Here is a 19,610-nt window from a genome sequence, read left to right as displayed (position 1 = left end):
AGAGTGCAACAGTAGGGAAAGTGTTGGATAGCGTAGGGGTAACAATTACTATTCCAACTCCAGAGAGTGCAACAGTAGGGAAAGTGTTGGATAGCGTAAGGGTGTAAATTACTATTCCCACTCCAGAGAGTGCAACAGTAGGGAAAGTGTTGGATAGCGTAGGGGTAACAATTACTATTCCCACTCCAGAGAGTGCAACAGTAGGGAAAGTGTTGGATAGCGTAGGGGTAACAATTACTATTCCCACTCCAGAGAGTGCAACAGTAGGGAAAGTGTTGGATAGCGTAAGGGTAACAATTACTATTCCAACTCCAGAGAGTGCAACAGTAGGGAAAGTGTTGGATAGCGTAAGGGTAACAATTACTATTCCAACTCCAGAGAGTGCAACAGTAGGGAAAGTGTTGGATAGCGTAAGGGTATAAATTACTGTTCCCACTCCAGAGAGTGCAACAGTAGGGAAAGTGTTGGATAGCGTAGGGGTATCAATTACTATTCCCACTCCAGAGAGTGCAACAGTAGGGAAAGTGTTGGATAGAGTAGGGGTATAAATTACTATTCCCACTCCAGAGAGTGCAACAGTAGGGAAAGTGTTGGATAGCGTAGGGGTAATAATTACTATTCCAACTCCAAAGAGCGCAACAGTAGGGAAAGCGTTGGATAGCGTAGGGGTAAAAATTACTATTTCCACTCCAGAGAGTGCAACAGTAGGGAAAATGTTGGATAGCGTAGGAGTAAAAATAACATACTTATAAATAAATGTTTTTATTTTAAATAATAAAAATATTAACTATTAAATAGATATAAACCATTTACAAATACCAATACATAATTATTAAAAACATGATGAGCAATCATTAATTTTTAATTGCTACTAATAAATAATTAATTTAACATAATTAAATTACTTCCCACCCTATTCCCCTATAAACCCACAACCCGCTACAGAACATAATTATCAATCAATTAATTACAATTAATTACCAATTAATTAAAAATAATTACCAATTAATAATTAATTTTTTATTGCTACTAATTAATAATTAATTTAACATAATTAAATTACTTCCCACCCTATTCCCCTATAAACCCACAACCCGCTACATAACATAATTATCAATTAATCAAGTAATTAAAATTAATTACCAATTAATTAAAAATATTTACCGATTAATAAATATTGATTTATAATTCCTACTAATTAATAATTAATTTAACATAATTAAATTACTTCCCACCCTATTCCCCTATAAACCCACAACCCGCTACAGTACTAAAATACAAAATTTTATTAAATTACATAAAATGACATTAAAAACATAATAAATACATAATAATATACACAAAAATATTTAAAAAATCGATATTAGTAACATCGAAATTATTAACATCGATATTACTTTGATATTTTAAACTTCGATATTACTAATATCGATATTAAATATATCTATTACTTACCTTCTATATTTTGTCCCTTCGATATTAAAACTTCGATATTAGTGTATGTCGATATTAAAAGTTCTATATTTTGTCTGCATACCGTCGCAGCCGCTATCTTTGGGGGTTGTATTTTCTCTCTTTATATTTGGATACAGATGCTCGTGCAAGTCTAGGTGTGGCCGTAATTATATTTTGTGACCTGGTTCCTGCTAAAACTTCTCAACATGTCTGCTGGTACTGCCCTGTTGACACATGCCCTCACAGGGTATTGCCACTCCACAGTAAAAGTAAATTCCCTCTTCTGGAACATGGGCTGCTGAGAAACGCTGGACCCATTTAATTGAAACTGTATCAGTCCTATTAACAAACGCTGGTCTTGCCCCATTAAATGTATTGGAGCCCTGCCTGGCAGATTTGTAGCGCGCACTGTCACCCGGGAGGATATTTTGTAGCCGAGGTGTGAGTCTAGCCAAGCCCTTGGCACAGTGGGACTACTCGGAAAGCTTGGTTTTCAGAGTAGGTTGTTATGTGTAGTGGCAAATCGTTACACACTTTAGGAGCGATGTGGGAGAAGGCGCGCTTGCCAGATCTGTTTTTCCCTATGTGTGGCATGTGTGCAAGTAGGAGTCCGGACGAGCGCAGGTGGCTGGAAGGCTGGTGAACACAGCTTTGATTGTTGAGGTCTGCATTGGGCCACTGGAATTATGCGATCTGCGGACGTGGCGATTTTCCACATAATTCTAGCCTTTCTGCTTTTGCCACATAATCCATTGTCTGCACATAGTCTGCAGATTTGAATCCAAGCATTTTTTTGTTTCTAGCTCAAAGGGTTCAAAAGTTACTCAAAATCCATTGACTCGTGTTGCTGTGCAGTGAAGGCCCCTAGAAAAGCTGGACCTTTTTGTTTCGTGTTGCTATATTTGTGTAATATGATAGTACTAATGAGATCATATCAATTCCCAGACAGTGTTACCAAGTTTAACAAGCATCTGCAATGCAATAGGTGTCGCATTATTAAAGTTTGAGCTATTGGTGTTGCATTATTTAGCAATGCCAATAGCTCAAACTTTAATAATGCGACACCTATTAAATTGTAAATGCCAGGGAGCCCGCATCCGACAGAGGTTCACCTCCTTGCTCCTTCATGTCTGCAGCCGCTCGGTCAGGCTTCGCAGTCACCCAGCGCAACTCCCAGCACTGTTCAGTGCAGCATGCACCTCAGGCCGAGTGGTCTCTGGCAACCACATGCCACCCCTGGATCACCACGAAGGCTGGCTGCGAACCCCGCACCTCCAGCAGGAACACTTGAAGTGGCTGAGTGCCCGGGCAGCCTCAGAAGCGACAGAACGTGCACCACCCATGCTAGAGGCAGATCCTCAGCAATTGTGGCGCCACAATAAGCGGTCAGGGACTGAGCTCTGATTCAGTCAGGAGCCGGGTAAAATCAATGGCCGACATCTTCCGTGGCTAAGCGACTTAGGTACGTTTTCATTGAGAACGGGGCAGTCTTATGTAGGCTGCATATTCAGTGAAGAGACTTTTGAAGTCCTGTCTTGACACTTGCAAACAATTCTGCCCTTTTAATGTTGGAGAAATACATGTTCTCTTCTGTATGTTAAAACATTTCTGTGTGGTGAGCTTTTAGACTATTAGCAAACTATATATTAAATATTATTTTGTCACTTTAGTTTAAATGGTGTTTACATAAAGAGCCTGTAACATCTTTCCACTTTGAACAATATAGATATATTTGACTGCAGCCACCAGAATGGAATATTACCCAAATGAAGCTTCAACTCAGAGCGTACCTGTGGTTCTTCTGGTGCGGGACTCGTGGCATCTGACCGAAGCTTGCCCTCTATCCCCTCTCCTGAGGGGATACCGCTACCCCATTCCACCTCTCGCCGCACCCGCTTCGCGGGTGCCGCTTCGCGTGGGTAGCGAGGGGCTGCTCGTGTCTTCTCTCCTGTTCGCGAAGTGCGGCCATTGAGAGCAACGAGGAGCTCTTGGGAGGCGGAGCAAGCGCCAGGGACTACACTGACCAGGAGCCCCTGCGCAGTGCCGGCAATTGCCGCCGCGCCCCCTGGACACCACGCCCCCCGCCCGGCCAGGTGTAAAAGGCCGGGGGTTTTGTCAAGCAGGTGGGACATCAACTCAGAGCGTACCTGTGGTTCTTCTGGTGCGGGACTCGTGGCATCTGACCGAAGCTTGTCCTCTATCCCCTCTCCTGAGGCGATACCGCTACCCCATTCCACCTCTCACCGCACCCGCTTCGCGGGTGCCGCTTCGCGTGGGTAGCGAGGGGCTGCTCGTGTCTTCTCTCCTGTTCCCGAAGTGCGGCCATTGAGAGCAACGAGGAGCTCTTGGGAGGCGGAGCAAGCGCCAGGCGCTGTGATTCTTCTGGTGCGGGACTCGTGGCATCTGACCGAAGCTTGCCCTCTATCCCCTCTCCTGAGGGGATACCGCTACCCCATTCCACCTCTCGCCGCACCCGCTTCGCGAGTGCCGCTTCGCGTGGGTAGCGAGGGGCTGCTCGTGTCTTCTCTCCTGTTCCCGAAGTGCGGCCGTTGAGAGCAACGAGGAGCTCTTGCAAGGCGGAGCAAGCGCCAGGAGCCCCTGCGCAGTGCCGGCAATTGCCGCCGTGCCCCCCGGACACCACGCCCCCCTCCCGCAACGCCCCTTTACCAAGGATCGGCTTTCGCGTAGCGGGACGCGAGCGGGACGCCGAGCGAAGCCCGGGCAAAAGGGTGGGCAGTCTGTGGCAGTCAGGGGCTGTCAGAGGCTGGGCTGGGCCACCCCCCTGTCATCTGATACATCAGGTCCCGAGGGTGATTGAACATTGGCTGAGGGTCTAGCTACTCCGATGTCTACTCGGTCGGGGAAAATATTAAGGGGTGGGGGTGAGGGGGGTCCTGGGAGTATGACGATAGGTACAATGGACAAATTCATCACCAGAGTAGCTGCCGTAATAGAGAAAGAGATTGTGATGACGGAGCGACACCTTTCACAGGAACTCCTACCGGCCAGACGCTCCTCGCTTGGTGCTATGGCGCTGGCCCAGTCGCCTACCATTATCCCCGCTCCTTCCCCTCTCCTTTCGGGCTTGGTCGAGCAGCCACGGGTGGCTGCTATAAGAGCAAGCATTGATAGGTTGGAGAGTTTGGTAGCACAATCGCCATCCCTTACTGCCAGTCCTGCGAGCTTGGGTCTACGTACCCTTGATCCCCCGTGCCTCTCCATCGGCCAGGATTTGCCCTTGCTACACCAAGGCCCTCCCCAGGCTCCGATTTTGCCGTGCCTGGTCCACAAACCCTCAGTTTGTACAAAAAGGAAAAGGAAAAGGGTTGTAAGTTCGCGGAAGGGTAGCCTCACCACACTGCACAAGCACCCAAGGAAGCATGTTTCAAGGGGTTTGGGCTCTAAATCAGGTAACGGTTCAGCCTCAGTGAACCCCGAGATGGGAGAAGGGTACGTTTCCCTAGGCACTACACCTGAGGTTGCGCAGGTATATTTCAACTCCCCTGACAAACCAGCAATATTGCATGACCCTGCTTCTTTCAAACAAATTGAGGACCTGTTTAATTCCCTATTAGTCCCGCTCATTGATCAAGTTAAGGGTCTGGGGGAAAGGTTAGACAGGTTCGAGCAGACTACACTGGACAACTTTTTCTCAATGAAAACCCTTATTAAACTCCAGTCAAGAGCCAGGAGGACAGCATGGGCGGGAATATGGGTAAGCGGGCATCCGTTGATGTAGTGCAGGCTCTACCCTTGATAACGACTGCACCTACTACTGCAGCCTGTAAGGACTCAACCATTGCTCCTGCAGCTCCTACCGCGGTCAAACTTGGGACCACCACCCATACTACTCAGGTCCATTCAAGCACCCTTGAGACACCAAAAACTTCAAATATGAAACCCGGCCATGCCAAGCTACCAGCTAGTGGGGATTTGGCTAAGTCTAAACGGTTGGTTCAGGTAGCGGCCAATGGCAGGGGAGTCGGCCTAGCTCCCCAGGCTAAGCCCGCTGCGAGCCGCCCGGGAGTTGGCTCTTCAGCAGTCATATCGCTGAAAGCGACTCCGAAGAGCCCACCAGTAAATCTCCCCCCGGAGTGCCACCCATATGTTGCTGTTCTTATTAATGTCCCCCCTCTGAAGGATGTTCATCTTGAAACCCACCAGGCCTTAAAGAATAAAACTCTGCATTGGTTGAAATCCAACAAACCGCTACCTTGGGGCCTGGATGGGCAGATTCTCGGAGTGCGTAGGGTGGGCTGGGTAGGACAGGGCAAGAAACGCCTAGAAGGAGATTGTGTGGTAGTCCACTTTAAAGACAACAGAGTTGCACATACAATCTGTAACCATAACCAAGTAGCGGGCGGTACAGGCATTGATGTGGTGGATTTAACTTATTTCTACCCGCGGCCTGTTATGAATTACATCGGCCCACCCTATGCTGAGATACAACATAGTAATAGCGGTTGCCCAGGGTATTCGGTGGCACCACAGTTCCACCCACAGGCAGCCTGGTCAGGTTTGAACTGGGGCTCTACAGGTTATTGACTTGCTGATGTCTTTTGGGGTGGCCTTGGGGGATCATAAAGCGGGCGGGGTTGCTCATCCTACTGCACTGTTGACCAGCTCATCCACCCCAACAATAAACTATATAGCCCCATCTGTCATCCGGGAACCTGGTGGGGGGCGGGGTAACAATGGAGAGGGCAGTGGACCTCTCGTTCCGGTCAAGGCAGATGTCCGCCGCGATGTCGTGCCCAGCCGCGTCCCAGCTGTAACGGATCCAGTCCATAGGATTTTCAGCTGGAACGTGGCTGGAATTGACAGGAAGCTGGCCCTGCCGGACTGGAATGCCCTTGTGGAAGAGTACTCCATTTGCATCTTCCAGGAGACATGGAGCAGGGAGCCCACCCACAAGGTGGGATATTCTTCTTACTCTATTTCTGCTGTCTATCCGGCATCTGGGAGGGGACGCCCCTCGGGTGGTCTCCTCATCTGGGTTGCAACTTCTTTAAATTGTAGAGGAGCACCAGACCAATTGCCCTGATCTCCTTAACATCACCCTAAAAGATGCCCGGGGTCGTGTCATCTTGAACATTTACAACATCTATGCTCGGGGCACAAAGGGTGGTAGACAGTCGCCCACTATTGCTCTCCTGGAGGGCCTGCTAAGGTCATCTCCATTTAAATCATGTACCCTGGTTGCGGGCGATTTAAACTGTACGTTCGAGCCCTTGGGCTCGGACGACACCTTGGATCTGGAGGAGAAGGACCAAAGGAGGGGGATTCCGGCTTTAGAGCTAACCCCGATCAAGAGGTGAACTGAAGTGGCACTCCAGATTAACACCCTTAGCATGGGATTCGATCTGAGGGCCCTCAACGGGAGGTCAAGCTCTGATAAGGCGGGAGCCCATACGTACAACAGGCCCAACCACACGTCAAGAATTGATTACATCTTGCTTGACGTGTGCTTATAGAGCTCGGTGAGGGATATGGAAATTATCACGTCCGTTGAGAGCGATCACAACCTGCTCTCTCTCGCTATGACCCCCTGGTGGTCGGATGGTAAAGGGGGCCCTTGGCCCCGTACCATCGCTAAATTTGGGGAAACATTTGTTTCGAATTGTGGTAGGCGGCTGAAGTGGGCAAAGCTCACCCTATCCGCGGAGAAGGTTGCAGCTATAACACTACTTCTGGCCACAGCCCAATGTATTTTGGACTCCCTTGAGGGGGGCCTGAGGAGGTGTTTGGGACCTTTTGTGACTTGACCACGGCCATAAGCAATTTGTTTATTGTCCCAACTAGACACACTGGGGCTAAGACACGGGCCCGCCCATTGAAAAGACAGGGCTGGTATACCCATAAATGTGGGGCAAGTAAGAAAGCACTGGTGGAAGCAGTTAAATCAAAGTCCCAAACTAGGACCAGGTCGGCTAGGAAGATCTACACCCAAACCTTAAAAATAGCGAAAAAGGAGTGGGAGGAAAAATTCTGGGCGGACCTTCTGGATGCTAGTCAAGGAAAGGATGCTAGGGGCTTCTGGAATTTGGTGGGATCCAGGAACAGACCCGATGGCACGTTGAGGACATGCACTATCCCGGCCCAGATCTGGTTTAACCACTTCAGGGCCTTATACTCACCGGTAGAAGGGTCCCTCAATGAGCCATTTTCCCCGGCCCTCTTGGCAGAGGACAGCGCTCTCGACCCCTTCACTTTACGGGAGGTCGTGAATGTAATTAAGTCCTTGGTTCCCTTGAAGGCAGCCGGTCCTGATGGGCTTCCAGGGGACCTACTCCGAGCCTACCCGACTGAATGGGGCAAATTAGTAACCGCCCTTCTGAATGCCATCTTGGAGGGAGGACCTGTTCCTGAATCTTGGAAAGGGGCAGAGGTTGTTCCCATATTTAAAAAGGGTTGTCGGGACAATCCGGGGAACTATAGGCCGATAAGCCTGATTGACTCGACACAAAAGGTGGCGGGGAAGGCGATTCTGGGGAGGATTCTCCACTGGGTGGACGAAAATCATATCCTGTCTGATTTTCAGGCGGGATTCCGCTCAGGAACGGGGACCATTGAACAGGTCTTCAGACTGATGCTATTGCATTGGAAGGTGGTGGTGCTGGGCAAAGGCAGTCTCTATCTGGCCTTTATTGACTTGAAGACTGCCTTTGACCTGGTTCCTAGGGAGGAACTCTGGAGGGTTCTGCAGGGTCTTGGGTTGCCCCCTTACATTCTGTCGCTCCTGATCAAACTCCACACAGATAACTATGCCCAGGTGCGTTGGGGCCAGAATGGGGAAAAGACTGACAGGATCCCGGTCTGCAGGGGCGTCCGACAGGGATGTGTGCTAGCTCCCACACTATTTTCCTTGTACGTAAATGGTGTGGTAGAGCACCTGCTTCAAGAACCAGCAGATGCACCCTCCCTGGGGGGCGTACGGATCCCTACCCTGCTGTTTGCAGACGACACCCTCCTCATTTCCAAGACTCCCCAGGGTCTCCAGAAGCTTTTGAATCGTTTCCAGGGATTTTGTTCAGCAAGGGGTTTGGTGATCAATGTGGACAAGACAAAATACCTGATCATGCACCCACCACGGAAACTAGGACGCGCTCCAGTCTTGAACTCTGTCCCTCTCGAGAAAGTCTCCGAGTTTGACTATTTGGGAATACGTATGAGCGATGTTATGAGCTGGACACCTCACATTAACAAGATGGTTCTTAGCCATAAAAGGGTGGGGGGTGCGCTGTTAAGGGAGTATCGCGCCTCATCTAAACAGTCCGTGGCACCTGTAATTGACATTTACAAAGCAAGAGGAGTCACTGCAGCGTTATATGGGGCGGAGCTATGGGGCCTATGCAACTTGGAGGCTCTATCCAAGTCGGAGAGTAAATTTTTGAAAGACCTACTGGCTCTCCCCTTGAGCACCCCTACAGTTCCGGTGCTCTTGGACGTGGGCTGTAAATCGATCAAGGACCAGGCCCGCCTCCGGCCGCTGCTTCTATGGGCCCGCTTGTGGAGGGTCCCAGAACTGAAATCATATGCCGATGGGCTGTCTGAGGTGATGGGAATGGGGGGCTGGCACAAGATTAAGTGGTTAAGGGATATCAAAAACCTCTTGGGGGAACTGTGCTTGGGGGCTTCTTGGTCTACAAAATCTGCTCCACCCAAGGCTATCCTGAAAAAACTGTACTGGGAATGGGTCTCCTCTCAACTTATCGGTAATCCCCGTCACTGCAACTCCACTGCAGCTTTTTTACGAATTAAGGACGTGGTGGCTTACGAACCCTATCTGGATTTGATTACCATGCCAATTGATAGGGCTCTTTACTTTAAGTTCAGAGTGGGTACTCTTCCGATAGGGGTTCTCCTTTCCAGATGGAAAATGCCTGTCCAGTTATCGCCATTTTGTGCCCTTTGCTCCACAAGGTCCGAGACGGTGGCACATATCCTTTTTGAGTGCCCCGATTATTCCCGACCAAGGAGCTGTTGGCTCAAACCTCTATTCAGATTATTAGGGACACGCCAACATATGGTGGCGTTACGTATCTTACTAACTGACACTTCCCCACCTATAGTCTGTGGTGTCTCTAAATTTTTAAAATGGGCATGGTTGATTCGCTCTAAAAGACTGTCTATTTCAATTTAATTCATTTTTAATTAACTTATTGTATGTATCAATGGCTTTTTTTACTTGTTTTAATCCTTGAATGCATTTTTAAATTGATGATCTGCAGTTTTATACATGTATGTAATGCTTTTTAAGATGTATCTGCATATCGAAATAAAGCTATCAACCAACCAACCAAATGAAGCATGCCATTTATCACAATAACAGCCAGGTGTGGACATCTGCTTCCATGATTTTGTTCATTCTGGCGCTGAGCCTTTTCTTCTTTGCTGCAATCCATTCCTTCACCTGCTAGCAAGCATTTCATAAAATTATTCACATTTTGACTATCCCTCGCTTAAAGCCTGACTGAGGAGCTGCTTTACATCATTAGCATAATTGCTGGGTGTAATGATGTAAAATGTAAAAAATTAGATTGGGTAGAATTTATGTATGTATGAAGGAAGTAATGTGCCTAAGAGTGACGCAAAATTTTAGCCCCATTTTCTAAGCCAATTCTATCATGTTTAGTTTGTACATTTCCAATAATTGGAGCAGTGCCATTTTATACCCCATTTACAGGAGGGAGTTAGGGATGAACTCAGGAATTACAGGCTGTTTTCCGTTTTGAATACAGTAGCCAAATGGTATGCTTGGCATCCTGCTGACTGAACTGGAGGCCTGGGTGGAAGGACAGAACCTATTTCCAATTACAAGTCAGGGTTTCGGTGCAGCAGTTTCACCTAGACAACACATTGGTAGCAGGTTTTATTATGCTCTTGTTTCATCTGCTCTAACAAGGAATTCAGCTGAGTCAGTAGAAACGCATGGAGCCTAAATCCAGACCACCATAGAGTATTCCATAACCCGTTTCATCGGCCATAATGACCCTGAATTCAGACACTTGGGTCTGGATTAATCAGCAATGAATTTGCAATTTTTCAAGTAGTTGCAAACCAATAGGGCTTAGGAGGTCATTCTTGCACCCCTTCTGATTAACATGTATGCTGGCGACATGGGGCAGTTGCTAATGAAAGTGCATTTGTTTCCCACTGAGAATTGCTAAGTCATTGTGCAATATGTTATGTTGACAGCATGGTCTTGTTAAATAGAGTTTTTTTCTTCAAAGGTCAATACAATAGGGCCCTGAGGAAAAGATAATCGATCCTATTTCCTTGTTGTTTAAGCCCGTATGGTACAATTTGATAGGCATATATAGGGTGATCAAAGTTGTAGATGGTATTTAAAGGAGCAGTACATTCATATGACCCTTAGTGATTGCTATTTGATTGTCTGGTTTGCGTATTAAGGGGATTGTAAATCCCTTGTGCCCCTAAATCCCTTTACTATAATTTACCAAGCCAAGCTATTCATGCAGTAGTGTAGGTTGCGCAAAGAAAATCTGTGACCACATTAACAGATAGGTGGAGGCAGACACTGGATTAGCAGCTAAAATGTGAGGCTTGGCCCAGTGCAACTGGTTTTTAGAACTATTTGAATTGCCACTGCCACATGTTCAGACCCATGTTATTTGGTTGTTGTGCATCCTAATTCAACTAAAGAGCTCATATTGAAGGAAGGTGGACCTACGAGATCAGACATATTAGGACCAAGGACTAGTAGCTTTAAAACAGCTCTCAACCAATTTGGATTCGGGTTCTCTTGGGATGGTGAGTTTCCACTAAACACTTGTAAGTAATGGGATTCTAATGAGCAGAATGCATCTTAAAAACTCCTGCCTGGATCATGAAGATCTTTATTTTATTTAAAGAAATATAACGAGTACAACTTTCCCTTTGATAAGTTTCAATAGAAGGCTAACCACACACCTACCTTTAAATCATAGTATAGTGCACACATTTTTTTTAAATTGCTTTAAAAAAAAAAATCCCTTTAGGGGGCATTAGCATGTCCTGGGATCTTACAAAAAGATGCAGGGGCAAGACGGTATGTAGGCTTTGTGGTCTTGTTGAGGAATCACTATTCCACTTTCTGTTTATTATTGTTGCATTGTTGAATGAAAAAAGCAAATATTTAAATAAATGTTAGCTTTATAGAATATGCAGACCAGTAAAGAGGCTGCTCTGGTATCCCTCAGGGCTTAAGACTTGCAGCTAACACACTTAATTGAAAAGTATTTGTGCATAGCAATTGCATAGCTATTCAAAACTTTCAATTATTTTTGATAATATTGTATTTATTTTATTATTTATTATAAAAACCTTGACTTGAACTGCATTAAAGAAGCTGTTAAAGCCGAACAAGCCCCCTTTAAAAAAATAAATATGTTTTGCACAATGCTGATGTCTCAATCCCTTTTTGAAAGCAAAGATAATGCAAGATCTCAATTACCAGAGTTCTTTAACCAAATCCGATGTCTAGGACGGTAGACTTATTCGAAAGGAGCTGTTAGAACTAACTTTTCCAGCGCTTAGACACCCCTGCTGTCATTGTCACACATGCAATTGTCTGACAATGCAATACGAGAGGTTCAGTAGATTTCAAAGGCCAAAAAGCTATGCTATGGACATGTTCAAGGAGGTAAGCGATTTCTGGAAGAGTCTACAATAACTTGAATGTGATCTCTTGGAGGATCTTTGCCAGGTAAGCATGATCATTTATTATTTTGCTTATTAAGTGGTATAGAATGTTGTTGGTTTTAGCTTACACCAGAGTTCTGTAAACAAGCCAGACTTAATGTCTGTGTGATGTGAAGGTTGGACTCTAGTCTGTGAGTATGGCTGCAGTTCATGATTCTCGTCGTTATTTCTAGTTAATTTGTAGGCACGTTTTATGTTTATAGGAACTTCCTAAAGCATATGTAACTTTAAACATACCTATTTTGTCTACTGAGAACCAGTGAAGTTTTTTCTGAGCTGGCTTTATGTGGCTGTTCATCCTTGGGTCAAACACAGCCTTGTTTTGAAGCCTTTGCAACCTCTGAGAGGCTGGTGTACACAGTTGTGCAGTAGTCTCCTTTTCCCAACATCAAGGCTCTTGTCATTCGCACCAGGTCTTCCAAGGAGAATTAAAATTGACTGGAAAAGGGAAAGCAGTACAGTGATGCACTTAAGGCACAAAGGAGGGCAGTACATGAAAAATTATACACAAGTTCTTTAATTTCACTGTTGTGGCTGATGGTGTACTTACGTTGGCTATCACATAAATGGGGAGGAATAAACTACATCCCCATTGTGTGAGATCAACCTCATCATTGTCTCAGACTTGGCTCTTTTCAATTAAACAAATCTCTCGTTCATCTGGTAAAACACATGGTCCAGTCAGGATGGTATGTTTGCCTTGTTCGCTGTCTGGTCTTCTAGTATGAAATGGATTTGAGATTATCAGCATATAATAGGAGGTTTGCTTGATCATGCTGGAAGAGCTGGACCAAAGGGCACACACAGATGTTGAAGAGGAGACTGAGTGGAGGAGTCCCTGCACAACTCTGCCGCCTGTCATAAGACCTGATGATTCGACTGTTCAGTCTGAACTTGTTCTGAGCCATTGCATTGACCTTTGAAGTAAAATCTTAACTCTGTTCAACACAACCATATCGTCCACATATTACAGAATGCCTAACTGGTACTTGGCAATTCTCAGTAGGAACAAATGCACTTTCATTAGAAATTGACCCATGTCTTCAGCATTCATGTTGAACAGAAGGGGTGCAAGAATGCACCCCTGTTTAAGCCCCATTTGTTTGCATCTTATTGGATAATTGTAAATTTATTCCCAGATTAATCCAGACCCAGGTGTCTGAATTCAGGGCCATTATGGCTGACAAAACAGGTTGTGGAATACCCCATGCTAGGTTTAGGCTACAGAAGTTTTTACTGACTTAGTTGAATCGATTCCAGTGCAGATCCAGAAATTCCTGACTACTCTTCAAGTCTTCCTAGTGTGATGTTGTGGTCCATGGTCTCCTAGAATGCTGAACAGCAGAAGATTGTGAGGTGTACGTTCTTGTTTTTATCCAGGGTCAGTAAGGGATCCTTCCAAACCTTGCCTTGGTGGCATAACCCCCACCCCTTTTACTGGGCCTGAACTTCGATTGTCATCATACAGTATCTGGTTGAGTTCCATGTACTGTTGAAGCAGTTTAGATAATCCCTTTTCAGTGATAATGTTGAGAGCCGTTGTAATTCTATATTTGACTTTTTGGTCAGTTTATGGTTTCTTATGCAGTGATGCGATAACAGAATGTTTCAAGATAGCTTAATCAGTTCCAAAGTGAGCGGACAGTGCACTAGATGGTACAGCACACCATAACCATTGGAAGATCTGTTTTATGATCGGAGCTTTAAAGCGGCCCAATGGCAGGTTACATTATTTAATTGTTTTGACCAGTCTGGACAGCTGCATTGAACACTGGTTGCAAACTAGTGAAATTAGATTGAAGTGGATATGAGGTAATGGGAAGAAAAGGATGGGGAAAATAAATTACATTGTTGAGTTGGGGATTTTGAAGAATTTAGACACAAAAAAGAAAAACAGTGTCCTTGCGCTCTCAACATAGACCCATATAAGGGACAATGTTTGGGTTGGTCAGCTCCAGGTAGATATTGAAGATCTTGTTTTGTTAGGTGTCTTTTTAAAGTGCTTGGAATGGTAATACTTTTTGGCTCCTAACTCCTTTGTGGTACCTTGTCCAATGTCTCTTATATTGTTTTTTTGTCATTGCCCTTTGCCAATTTGTGCCAATTGCATTCTAAATTGCTGCTAGATTGACTTCAGTTTGGCTAGTTCCCCGTTAAAAAAGGGTTGTAAATTCGCTTATATTAGGTTTTCTAGTTTTTTTTTGTCCTCTGGTGGTTGTTTAATTTTATATGTCATTTTTTCTCTTTGTTTTTAAAGAGTGGGTTAATGGAATTGCAAATAGCCCAATAAGTTGAGCATAGATGGATGACGAACGCGGTGCATTTGTCCATAACAAATTGAGTCTTCAAATTATGATGTCTGGAAAAAAAGGGGCTAAGTAGAATGAGACTATGCACCGGTTGTAAGATACCACCCTACGCACTAGTTTTCCCCACAATCGTATGACGTGAATATCTGTCCAGGGCTGGCGTATTGGTATATACAGATAGCAGCTGTCCATGGTGAACAATTTTGGCTACCATAAAGTGGTTGGGGAGTGCACCTAGGACTGCGATACATTGGTCACCTCCCACAGGAATTCAGAGTGTTATGTTATGGAAACAGAAACATTTCTATCTCCACAGCACATTGGAAAGAGACCCCCTGGGAAACGAGTACCATGGATGAAGAGGATCCGGATGCACGCATTCTCACAAGACTATTGATTAAGGGTAAACAACAGCTGCAAGTAATGGATGGAAAAGGTCCTGGCCAACACTGTTTGATTGACATTACGAAGAGAGACTCCAAAGGCAGACGTAGAGGAACTTGAGAAGCCAAAGAAAGATAATGGTTCCCTATGAAAGGGTTGCACCTTGATGCTGCTCAGGAAAAGGGAACCAGGAAAAGTAAGCTGCAAGCACAGAATTTAGGGTTGTCTTAGATGGGATGTTTTTGTGAAATGCCCTTAAGTAAACTGCCCCCATCCATTAGAAGAATGCTATTTTTCACAGTTGATGGTAGAATAAAAGTTTTTGGCAGTTCGGACAGGAAATAAATAGCGTTTCTAGGTTAGCATACCTTAGGTGTACCCCTCATGCCTTTATCCCCAAATTTCCTCCAGGTCCAGAACTATAATGCAGTCATTGTATTATTGTGTCAGATATAATGGCCGATCAATGGAGATGTTTTATGTGACTAAAGTGTTTGTCCTAAAAATGTTTACATTGACATGTATGTCCTTTCTTGGGATTTGCTTCTGTTAGTCCCTAACATTTTGCTCAGTAGAAACATAAATCCAGTAATGGCCCTGTTGATCCTACACAATCAGCTTAATTTTCAGTTAAATTTATTTATTTCAGAGCCGTACACAACCGGTTGCTTTATGTATGGCTTTATGGCTGGTCCACCTATTGAATGGGTGCTACTGGTCTTTCCTTGGCCAGTATGTGCAAGTTTCTTCCCTGCACCTCCCCATATGTATAATTATATTCTTAAATAGACTTTATTAAAAACATTGTAGCCATATTCATGTTTCACTTTTGTTTCTGTTTGGATCAAATTATTTTTGCCTTTTGCCCACAGGCTTGGATCTATCGTTCACAATTGAAAATGGGAGTATTTTGTTATGTAAACCCTTGTTTTCATGTTATGAAAAATGTCATTGTGCAGCAAGTCCTGTTTACCGCATTTCATATTTAGCAAACAGCATACATGATCCTAGAGGCGTACCCTTACTTAGTAAAATCACCATATTTTAAAGTCGTTAAAATAAAATTAGTCATGATTACAATTAGTTTACCATTGGTTTCAACATAGCTGCCATATCTTACTGGTGTTTGGTATAATTCTGTATGTTTCTTTCTATTCTCTGTCCATAATTGTGCCATTTTTATATGTAGCGGATGTAAGGTTGAAGAAAATTAATGCATAATTATTCATATTTCCTTGAAATCTTTCCTTTACAGTTGATTCGAAGAAAATTGATCATGATGCTAAAATCCCTCAAGAAACATTAGATGGTTTGAAGAACCTTGGTCTCTTTGGCATGCAGGTTCCAGAGGAGTATGGTAAGCTGGAAAATAACAAGACAATAAAGTGAAGCTTTCATGTAGTGCATCTGTCGTCCAAATGCTACACCAGCGCATTGACAGCAGACGTAATTTGTTGTTTAGAATATTAATGTTTAAATAATTAACTTGAGTTGCACTCAATTCTTATCATTATTCCAATTGGATTTGACAGTTTACACATACATTGGTATGAACCGAAAATACTGTTTTGTTATATATTGCACAGTGGTGGTCTTTACAGAGCAGTTATAGTTAGGTAAACTTTCCATAGGAAGAGCGTTTTTTGTTATGCTAATAACTTTGGTGGCATTTGATGAATCTTCACACAACTAGGCTGAAAAGGCGGCTGAACAAAACTGCACCAATTTTGGCAGTAAGCTTGATCTTTAGCAAGAAGAAAATAGCTTTTTGTGATTTAGAGTAAACTTGATCAGTAGTTTTGTAGAGATTAGGATTGAAAACATAGAATTATATTGACAGCTGGTTCCACAGGGGTCCCTCGGAAGTCGAGCTGGACTAGAAATTAAAAAAATAGAGGTTCTCTCTCCCATCGGTCATTTCGCTCCCATGGGACCGAGATCGGACCCTTGGGCGCGAACTCCCTGATTAGCGGGCTGCAACAACAGAAGAAATGTTGCAGCCGCCATTACAATACATGGGGAGTTGGTACCAGTGTCCTGAAAATGTTAAAAAAATACAAGGGGGCAGGTTAGGGTTACCTTGGCCCTTGAGTAGGGGTTTTAGAGGAATTCTCCAGCCAACAATGGAAAAAAAGAAGAATTTGAGGGTTGCCGCAGTACCACAGGACTCCAAAAAGTCTGGGAAAAAGAAAAAAAATGGTGGGTGTCCGTTGGAGATTGGCTGCCCATGGGGGTGGGGGTTGGTGAGAGTATGGTAATAAAATCTTAAATTAAGTGAAAAAAAACCTAGAAATTGACTGAAGAACCAAAGGTTAAAGTGATGTTATATTTGAAAATGGTAACGGTGCCTTACTTTACACTTAAAAAATATCGGAAATTCACTGAAAAAAACAATTGTTAAAGTTTCAGTATAGTTAGGTGGAAATGTCAGTTTAAACCTAACATTTTAAACTAAAACACCACAGAAATTGACCAGTTATAGTTTACTGAGGTGCACATAACTTGTGCATGTGCAACTGTTATAAACAGTTTGTGATTAATAGAAAGCTGTTATCCAGTAAAACGGTGTTATGGTGCTAACTAAAACCAAGCAGAAGCTGGAACTCTTACTGGCATGTGAAGAATGAGGTTTATATAGTTCTCTAAACTTTAGCAGGTAGTTTTTAGTGTGCAATACCAAGGGTTGGTTTTAAAAAAAATACTCTGTCTCACCACACAAGTGCCATAAGGGTTTTTGAGTTCACTGAACCATGCAGTGGCATTGTAGATCTGCGCTTCACTTTCCCCAAGACTGCTGAGTCAGTCTGTGGGCTGCTCCCAAAGGAAGAATTGACTAGGGAATCTCTTTAACTGGAGGAACCTTCTGAAACTGTATGCTTTCACCTTCTTGGTCCTCCATATTGCCTTCCCTGTAGTCCGAGTTGAGCTCTGGCCAGTATTTGACACGTTCTCATTCATCCTTTCTACAGAAGAGAACTTCTTGGTGAAATGTGATGGGTTAATAGCTTAACAGTCATTTTGATATTCCCTTTCAGGGGTCCAACTTCTCCCAGTGGATTTCAACATACCTATGATGCACCTTCATGATTTTTTTTTTGTGTGTGTATTGCTCTCATATTAGCACACACCAGAAGTTGTCACCTATAGTCAGTCAGTCAAAGATCTTTATTCGGAAAAATAAATCCATAAAAGTACACAACAAATGCAATGGCATACAGTACAATACAAGAATGAACAACCAATAAGTATAATCTGTCTGATGTACAAAAATACAGAAGCATGTTAAAAAAGACAAGTCAATATATACAGTATTTTTTTAAAGTTTTTAAAAACATCGACAACTATCCGAACAAATATATGTGTGCAAATTACAATGTGCAAAATGAAGATGATATAAAGTGCAATAAGCAAATTGTGGGTTCTTATCAATCAATGTGCAAAGTAGCTCGTGAGCGAACAGCAGCTTTGAGAAAACAGCTCACTCTAAATATTATTTCATCAGTACCTAACATTAGCAAATTCCTCATTGCAATCTTAAAATCTAGGAGATCGTGTTTCCTGCAATATGGCATTAAGAAGGGCACAGTAAACAATTTATAAAAATCACAGAAGAACATAAAATGCATGAGGCTTTGTTTCATAGTCGGGTTACATGGACAACCTAACGTTTCCAAATGTTTATTATAACCCAGTGGAAAATGTAACAAATTTACTATGCTCCCGTCCCGGAAACGGAACAATAAACTTCTATCCCATCTACCAAGATTTAAACGTAGGTATTTCTGGGGCGGGGCAGAGTAACTAGAAGTGAGCTCTAGATGGCCCATATATTTTGCGACCGTACATTTTGGAAAATGTTTCCTTTCATGTTTTTCTCTATACAGGTTGTACAAAGCCCTTTTGATACACTTCTTATGTGAACGATCTATAAGGTTAGGGGATGTAAACAGATGACCTTGCCCTACATTTGTTAGACTTTCATTTACTGCTTTCAGCCATGGTATGTAATGTGCCCTATCACATTTTAAGCAGTCTGATATTATATCTCGGGTCAATATGGCTGCCGGGTTCGTCCATATCTTTAACCAAAAAAGGGTGGGCCTTGATCTGACAAAGTCCTCAATATAGGGGATATTTAATTCACTATGACATATATAATTTGAAGCACAAATAACTCCACCCAACACCTTCCGGCAAAATCTGTTTTCTTCCGTCTGGATATGGAGACAATTTGTATATCCCCATACCTCTGCACCATAAGTACCGGTAGGGATGCATTGTGTTTGATAAATCTTGATTAATGGCGTTATCACATCCGCATGATTGGGTTGGCGTAGAGAGATTATTGAGTTAATAGCTTTACCCAATTTGTTCCTCGCGTGAGAAACATGCGGTTGCCAGGAGCCGCTGTTTGAGAACAACAGCCCCAGATATGGGAAAGTGCATGTGCTTTTTAGGACGTCCTCCCCTGAAATTATCCTTGTGATTTTATGCTTTTTTGGGCCACAGGACATAATAAGGGATTTTTAAAAAATTTGTACTTAAGCCCAAATCAGCCATAAAACTAACGAAACCTGAAATTAAAATATGCAGTGCCTTTGGAGTGCGGCCCATTAGGACCGCATCATCAGCATAAAGTAGGGTGGGTATCGGGGTGCCGTTAATATACGGTACATCTTTTGTTAGGGTACTTAATGAGCTACTCAATTCATTAATATATAAAATAAAAAGCAGAGGGGCCAGAACACAACCCTGTCT

General features: G+C 43.8%; 1 protein-coding gene across 1 annotated transcript in view; it reads left to right on the top strand.

The window, feature by feature from the left end:
* ACAD9 (acyl-CoA dehydrogenase family member 9) overlaps nt 1-19,610 on the top strand; it is a 360,785-nt gene that overhangs the window by 33,998 nt on the left and 307,177 nt on the right. The window contains exon 3 of the mRNA XM_078661437.1: nt 16,108-16,209. Coding sequence (XP_078517563.1) covers nt 16,108-16,209 — 102 coding nt within the window. The remainder of the gene's footprint in view (nt 1-16,107; nt 16,210-19,610) is intronic.

The sequence above is a fragment of the Lissotriton helveticus genome, chromosome 9 (assembly GCF_964261635.1).
Source record: "Lissotriton helveticus chromosome 9, aLisHel1.1, whole genome shotgun sequence".
Lineage (NCBI taxonomy): Eukaryota > Metazoa > Chordata > Amphibia > Caudata > Salamandridae > Lissotriton > Lissotriton helveticus.
Note: the sequence above shows the minus strand (reverse complement) of the source record. Positions and strands in the feature narration are given on the sequence as shown.